This window comes from Panicum virgatum, chromosome 3N (assembly GCF_016808335.1).
Source record: "Panicum virgatum strain AP13 chromosome 3N, P.virgatum_v5, whole genome shotgun sequence".
In the NCBI taxonomy this organism is placed as follows: domain Eukaryota; kingdom Viridiplantae; phylum Streptophyta; class Magnoliopsida; order Poales; family Poaceae; genus Panicum; species Panicum virgatum.
Genome location: NC_053147.1, coordinates 45402094 through 45410079, shown reverse-complemented (window position 1 = coordinate 45410079; position 7986 = coordinate 45402094). Strand labels below are relative to the sequence as shown.

At 44.5% G+C, this 7986-nt stretch overlaps 1 protein-coding gene across 1 annotated transcript; it reads left to right on the top strand.

Annotated features, from left to right (window-relative positions):
- Nucleotides 1-202: 202 nt before the first annotated feature.
- On the top strand, nt 203-5410 carry LOC120665998 (enolase 2). The gene is made up of 17 exons (XM_039945764.1): nt 203-472; nt 1101-1164; nt 1276-1340; nt 1976-2023; nt 2110-2196; nt 2304-2384; nt 2468-2569; nt 2649-2729; nt 2831-2905; nt 3067-3129; nt 3791-3871; nt 3953-4147; nt 4239-4289; nt 4393-4481; nt 4565-4616; nt 4760-4816; nt 5063-5410. Exons 1-17 carry the CDS (start codon nt 407-409, stop codon nt 5141-5143), a joined length of 1338 nt encoding a protein of 445 aa, XP_039801698.1. The 5' UTR covers nt 203-406; the 3' UTR covers nt 5144-5410.
- Nucleotides 5411-7986: the final 2576 nt, after the last annotated feature.

Sequence of the window (7986 nt, the reverse complement as noted above, 5' to 3'; positions counted from 1 at the left end):
GACGCGGGGGCAGAATTTGGCTGTTGACTTTTGCAAAAGCAAAAACAGGTTGAGAAGCTTAACTAAAATCACCCTTAGACGCTGCGAGTTGATATCTGTGAGTTTCTTTTTGATGGGTTGTGACCTGTGAGTTAGGTTGTTTTTGGACTGCGGGTTGATGTCATCGAATTAAAGGGTTGTTTTCTAAAAAGTGCCGTATGGAGGGGTAGACTGCGGGTTGATATCATCCAAATTGGAGGGCTGTTTTGTAAAATTTGCCTTGCCGAGAGGTGGACTGCATGTTAAACTTGGGTAGCCGCCTCCACTGCGATCGAATCGAAGCAGCCCCTCTCGAAATCCAGCATCGCCTTCTCCGCCGCCGCCGCTCGATCTAGCCCAGAGGTTCTCCCCCGAAACCCGTTCGGCGATGGCGACGATCCAGTCCGTGAAGGCGCGCCAGATCTTCGACAGCCGTGGCAACCCCACCGTTGAGGTACGGCCTCCGGAATCGCTACCCGTCTCTCTTTAGTGCCCACCCGCGCGTGTAGTCCGTTTGCCCCCCGATCTGCAGTGGTAGCGACGCGCCGTGGTGCCATCGATCTCGCTTGTGGTGGTGGCTTCGTTGATTTAGTCATTTAGTTCGCTTTCTCGTGCGAGGTGGCTTGGGGTTTTGGCGAGGTTTTGGGGATTTTTACCAATTGGGATATAAATGGACTGCTGGGTATTTTACTGGGTAGGATCTGCACTCGTTCGGCTTAGTGCGATGTTTAGAATTTCTTCGTTGGTTTAGTCTAGATTTGGATTTTATCCAACTTTTAAGATAATCTCTGCATAATTTGTTGACTCAACTCTGCTTAGGTCTTGTTAGGCTGCAGATCGGGGGGTCCATCTTTATTATTTTTTATTCAAATCGAATTCGCAGTTTTCTGGATTGTTGTGTCGATTTGGTTACACATACGATTTACATTTGTGGTTTCAAATGCCATGTTATTAGGACTTTGTTGTTCGATCTGCTGATTGTCGCCCCATCTGATTCTTTATTGATTGTACATTCTACTTGTTTAACTTGCTGTTTTATAAATGTGTGATCAGATAAGCTAACTTCATTTTCTATGCCACAGGTCGATGTGTGCTGCTCGGACGGAACCTTCGCGCGTGCTGCTGTTCCCAGTGGTGCATCAACTGGTGGGATATAGTCAATATGTGCTCAACTTACAGTTATTGTAGCATTTATAATTATATCTTGTGCCATGTTTAAAGCACTAAGCTCAAGAGCCTAACTCATTTAATTTACAGGTGTTTATGAAGCTCTGGAGTTGCGGGATGGTGGATCTGACTACCTGGGCAAGGGAGTTTCCAAGGTTTGCCCCAAAGCTTGCATGTTATTTTACCTTCATTTTATTGGTTTGGTAGTTGCATTGTTATTAAATGTCTAGGCCTTTATAGGTAGTGTAATATTTTCCCATTGTGCATGTCATTCGTTGTAATTTGTTCCCTGTTATATGTATGCAGGTGAATTTACTATGTTTCTTATGTGAGATACAACTGTCCTCATTTCTGCTTATTTAAAAGATGAGCTGCTGTTTCTGTTTTATACCTTAGCTGTAGATTCTTGAGCTTTGAAGTTTTTGTGTGCTGGACAATGTAGAACCAGTGTCGTGCTTTATATGAACATGCTTCAGTTTGCTGTATAATATGGTCCCTTCCATTTTCTAGACTAAAACACATTCTTTTCGTTTTTGTATTCCTTCTCAGAGTGTTTGCCAACTAATATAAGGCAACTTGCTGAACGTGTGCCATCATAGTTTCTAGTTGAATCAGCTAATCTTAAATTTAGTAGATTTTGGAACATCAGTGGCACCTGCAAAATGTTTTCTTATCTTTCTGCACTATCATGGTAGATGGACGCTACATCATTTGCTGGCTTAATAGATTAAGTATATGCTTTTTTAGGCAATATTTATCTATATACTTACATTCCTTTTACTTGACTCAGGCTGTTAACAATGTGAACTCTATCATTGGACCTGCTCTTGTTGGCAAGGTTTGTGCCCTGTTGTCCTCTTATCCCAGTTCTGTTATAATTTGAGGTTAAGTATATTATTAATTACCTGTACTGTTGTTCTGCAGGACCCTACGACACAGACTGAGATTGACAACTTTATGGTTCAGCAGCTTGATGGCACTAAGAATGAGTGGGGATGGTGCAAGCAAAAGGTATACATGAGTGATTGATATCATGTATAAGAAAGCATTCTTACATTTGATTTGCAAAATTGGTGCCTAATATATTTAATTTTTGCTTTACTGTCTGATGTATTCAGCTTGGTGCTAATGCCATCTTGGCTGTGTCACTAGCTGTTTGCAAAGCTGGAGCTAGCATCAAGAAAATTCCTCTTTACCAGGTCTGTAAGTTATTAATGCTAATTATAATCTATTTTCCTATTAAATATGAATGTTCTCATGAATTTGAGTGTTTTGTTTGCAGCACATTGCCAATCTTGCTGGCAACAAGCAATTAGTTTTGCCTGTTCCTGCATTTAATGTCATCAATGGTGGTTCCCATGCTGGAAACAAGCTTGCTATGCAGGCAAATCTTTCAACTTAGTTTTGACACCGTATCTTGTTTTATTCACCTGCAGTGTTATTTATGTGCTATACATATACAGGAGTTCATGATCTTGCCTACTGGAGCTGCCTCATTCAAGGAGGCTATGAAGATGGGTGTTGAAGTTTACCACAACCTGAAGGCAATTCTCATCTTTTTCATGTTGTCATTCACTCATTTGGTTGTCTTGTTTTGTAGACTGTCAGTTATATCAAAGTTATACATCTTTTGTTATTTCTGCAGTCTGTTATCAAGAAGAAGTATGGGCAGGATGCCACCAATGTTGGTGATGAGGGTGGTTTTGCTCCGAACATTCAGGTTAGCCCATGATCTTAACGTGCAGGATCATCCTTTTCCCTCAAGTTGTCTCGGAGATATGAAGGCATGAGAGAACTTTTGTTTTTCTTTAGGTTCAATCATGGGAAACTAGTATTAATGTTGTAGTCGATTTAATATTTTCCCTCTTTCTTGATTTCTAGGAAAACAAGGAAGGACTAGAGCTCCTAAAGACTGCAATTGAGAAGGCAGGATACACCGGAAAGGTTTGTCTGCTTGATATTATTACTCCGTCTGTTTCACTATATTTGCACATAGCACACCATGCACACTAACCAAGGAAATATGTGTTATGGGTGGTCAACTAGGCTTATTTGGCCATATGGGCCCAAGCACTGTAGTACGCGGTACTGTAGCGCCGCCAGTACTTTAGGGTTTGTTAGGGATAAGATTTGAAGTCTTAGGGGTCAAGTAAGTCACTCTATATAAAGAGAGGAGATGTATCAATCTACTCAATGAAGGAAGAAGAATCAATCCTAAATCCCCCAATTCTCTTAAGCCGTCGGAGCAGCAGGGCCTACCCTGTCCTCTGTCGTGTCCAAGCCACCGGAGCAGTAGGGCTAGACCCTGCCCTCTAGCGTGTCTCTACTCTAATTGATCCAATACTCATGACAATATGGGTTCCAAGAACAAAATGATGTGAAATGATCCGCCATACCTCTATTAAATAACATAAGGAAACCACTTCTCTTCTTTCGGAGCATTTAATTAGGAGTCAAAAGTGGAAATATTGCAATAACTACACTATTCTATGGACAAAAATTTGAAAGCTCTCGAGGCCATGAGAAACATAGCAAAACAGAGGGAGCATTGTGTTTCGAAATGTAAATTTTGGTTTGTTGATCCTTGTCACTATCTGAATGCTAGGTTGTCATTGGGATGGATGTTGCTGCCTCTGAATTCTACAATGACAAGGACAAGACATATGATCTCAACTTCAAGGAGGAGGTTGTCAATGTTCCTTTCATTTTGTATAGTTTATGAACTTGAGTTGGTTCCAGTTTGTAATTATATTTTCTGTTTCTCTAGAACAATGATGGTTCACAGAAGATATCTGGAGACAGCTTGAAGAACGTATACAAGTCATTTGTGAGTGAGTACCCCATTGTCTCGATTGAAGACCCATTTGACCAGGATGACTGGGTTCACTATGCCAAGATGACTGAAGAAATTGGAGAGCAAGTACAGATTGTCGGTGATGACCTTCTTGTCACTAACCCAACTGTAAGTATCTTGTTTTTGCTTTGTCTTGATATGGTCAACCGTTAATTTTGTTCGGCAGTTTACATTTATTAACAAATCCATATGTTTTCAGAGGGTTGCGAAGGCTATCAAGGAGAAGTCATGCAATGCTCTTCTGCTTAAGGTGTTTATTGTACCCAGCATTTTTCTGTTGAATTTGTTCTGTGTGCTCTACTCATATTTGAACAGTTCGTTATTGAGTGCTAACATATTCACCATTTTTTCAGGTTAACCAAATTGGATCTGTTACTGAGAGTATTGAGGCAGTGAAGATGTCAAAGCATGCTGGCTGGGGTGTGATGACCAGTCACAGGAGGTATGCATATAGATGATGTGTCACTGTTCATCCCTGATGTTGACTTGGTATGATATCTGATGTTAATTTGTTTATTTTATTAGCGGTGAGACCGAGGATACATTTATTGCTGATTTGGCGGTTGGTTTGGCCACGGTAAGATTAGACTTTGAGTATATTTAGCATATTAAAAAAAGTTAGATAATTGCTATCATTAATACAACACCTTATCTGTTTACCAAAGATTTCACAATTTTTTATGGAAATGCTAAATATATATGTATCCATTTTCGTAACAGGGTCAGATCAAGACTGGAGCTCCCTGCCGGTCTGAGCGTCTTGCCAAGTACAATCAGGCAAGTGATTCTCATATTTTTGTAGCTCCATTTTTGCAATGACAGCCATAGTTTCGTCTTGCTCATATGATTTATTATAGTTTGGTGTCATTTATAACACTGTCAATGCTATTTGTTTTGCAGTTATTTATTCCAAAACAATTACTTCGATCTTTAAATTCCTTGCTAATTACTTGCAGTTCGCCTGTTGTATACTTTGAGTAGACTGTCATTTACTAACATGTTCTATGGGTTGGATTGAAACAGCTCCTTAGGATCGAGGAAGAGCTTGGTGCTGCCGCTGTCTATGCTGGTGCCAAGTTCCGCACACCTGTCGAGCCCTACTAAGCTAGAGCGATGCTGGAGGCTGAACCTCTTGTTTGAGTTTTGTGAAAAAGGTTACTGCACCCTCCGCTATATATAACCTCTGGTCTGGATTGAACTTGCTAAAGTTGTGATCGAGCAATAAGTTCCCACTTATTTTTGGGAGATGGACGTGTGACAAGAAACTCCAAGGTTTGTTTTGGATTATAATTTAGGCGGCTGTTTGTTTTGGATTGAATGAAGCGGTGTGCCTAACCTTTTACTCTTATGACATCTCTCTCCGCTTGTTTATATACGTTTGTCTTTGGCTTATGATTTATTTCTTGAATCTATTAAAATGATGAATTCAACCTACTTGCTGAGCTTGCACCTTCTGCCGGTCAGGTTCGTAGAGGAGGTTAATATGGATCAACGTCAGGGGCGGAGCTAGAGAAAATATAGGGTTGTGGTATTTTATAGTATATTAAAGCTAAAATATGGTGAATCTAAAAGTGGTAAGGGATTATGAATTTTTATTGGGTGCGGCCACACCCCCAGGTCACTACCTAGCTCCGGCCCTAATAAACGGTGGTGCTGTCATGTCGAGTTCTCCACTTTTCACGGACGGAAATAGGGGTGCCTATTGGTAGCAACGTTTGGAACACTCATCCAGTTGCTAATGAATAATGATATATATTTAATTTTGAAGAAAACTATCAATAATACAAACTAAAAGTCAAAATAAAATTATTTTAAAATTTATAAAATTGAAGATCCAACGGCTAAATAATTGATTAATGAAATAACTCACTGAATTAAAGATGAAGGAGTTATGTATATGATGGGCATCTATTCGAAGTACCACAATAAAATCAAGTAGTAGAGTACATGCACATGCAACACACACTGTACGTAATAAATATTTGGTGTTTGGCAGCCGGCGACCTTTTCTCTAATTTTTTGATTTAGTTCTAGTTGTTCGGATTCTATCGACGATGATGCCTATGAGTTTATGACGCTACGATTCGGTCAGCTCCGAAGTAAAAAATGCGATGATTGGAATTCTGAAAGACATCCTTTGTATGGGCTGTTGGGCCTCTCGTTCCTTGGACCCCCGGCTGTTGCCTTTGCTACATGGCCCCTGAGTCGGCCCGGCTGACCGAAATATGCACCTGCTGTTTTTATACTACCGGAGGAGCCTATTAGGATTGAGAACAGCTTGCTTTAGGTGGTCCCTTTGGTTTAGTAGAATTTGATGTTACATTAGAAAAGCATGGACGATCCAAAAGCTGTCGATTTCAATTTGCATCGGTGTCGGTATCTCTGGACTAGGGTACCCTCTCTTGCTATGTCAAGACTCGCATAGTTATCCGTAACTACGCCCTAAGGGGCTGAGCAGCCGGACCCCCTGGGGTCCGAGGTCCTTCTCACCCGGTCAGCAGCCTCGAACCCGTTCCTTGCTAGGGAAGGGTCCGGTGGCGCCGCATGTCCCGGAGAAGGGAGCGCTCAACCAAAGCAGCCGGGGGCCCCGGACCCCCCGCGGGGTCCCGGACCTCCTGCGTAGTCCCGGACCCCAATATACTATCCGGACCCTTCAGCAGGGAGGAACCAACGCCCCGCCTGGGGCTAGTTCGGAGCCGCGCGTGTCCGTAGGTACGGGCACGCGCGCGGGGCCACGTGGCTTCCACTGGAATACTCGCCTACCTACCGCATTCAATGCGGTAGGCGGAAGAGCCCAAGGCGGCTTTTGCCAGGTTGCACTGTTGGTCGCGTATTACCAAGACGCACAATGCAGTCGCCAGCGCCGCCCACGCCGCATATGTTAGTCTACTATGCCAGTTGGTCACGACGGCTCGGCATCGCCCATTATGACGCCTACACGGTAGCCTCGACAGACTACGCCGCAAGCTACATTGCCCCAATGGGCGCCTCACCGATGGAGACTCCCCTCGACTGTGATCTACAGGGCAAGGAAGCGTATCCAAGAGATTCTCAACCGCTGTAGCTCCACTGAAGCTTTCTGCGCAGTATATCGTACATCCACGTTAGACCTACCTGTCGGGGTCTCAACACCTGTGTACGCGTCCCCTTGGTCTATAAAAAGGAGACGCTCGCTAGAGGAAGACAACTCAAGGCTCAGCTGGGCAGGGGATAGACTCATTCATACTAAGAGCAATACATCTCACAGTGGATGTAGGGTATTACGCTCCGGCGGCCCGAACCACTCTAAACTCGATTGTTCTTGTGTTCTTGCCCCCAAGCTAGATTGGCCTAATCGCTTAGCACTTTCCCGAGTACTCTCCCTCTGGGATTAGGCGGGTGCGTTCCACCACCCGGCTGTGGGTACCCCCAAAAAGCCCACGACATTTGGCGCCGTCCGTGGGGAGGTGCAGGCGTTGGCTAGATCTCCAGGCTTCTGAGGCTGAGCTCATCCTCTGCAACGGCGACGAGAAGATAAAGAAAGGCATGGCGTCACCCACACCGCATGCCACGGCACCGAGACGACGATGCCCTCGGTGCGGCGGCGCACAACAGCGGCGCCTGCTGTGCGTCGCCACTGCGACACCTCAGAGACGGCGCGGCGGCGCGCAGCGGAGACACCCGCTGTACGTCACCCTGCAACACTTCTGCGTCGGCTCAAGGTTTTCTCTCAAGCAACCGCCAGGGTTCCCCTGCAGCGGCATGGCGTCGGCTCAAGGCTTTCTCTCAATATGAAGCCTGGAGCCGACCGCTGTGGCCCCGGGGGAAGGTGAATATCGTCTCCTCCCTCGCCAGGACCGAGTCTCTCTCGGTGCTGCTGCAGACAGGACCCCGCCACCAGGCGCGGGGGCCCAACGCCAGCACCAAGGTCGAATCGGCTAACGACCGCCCTTCACCACGCTCCGTGC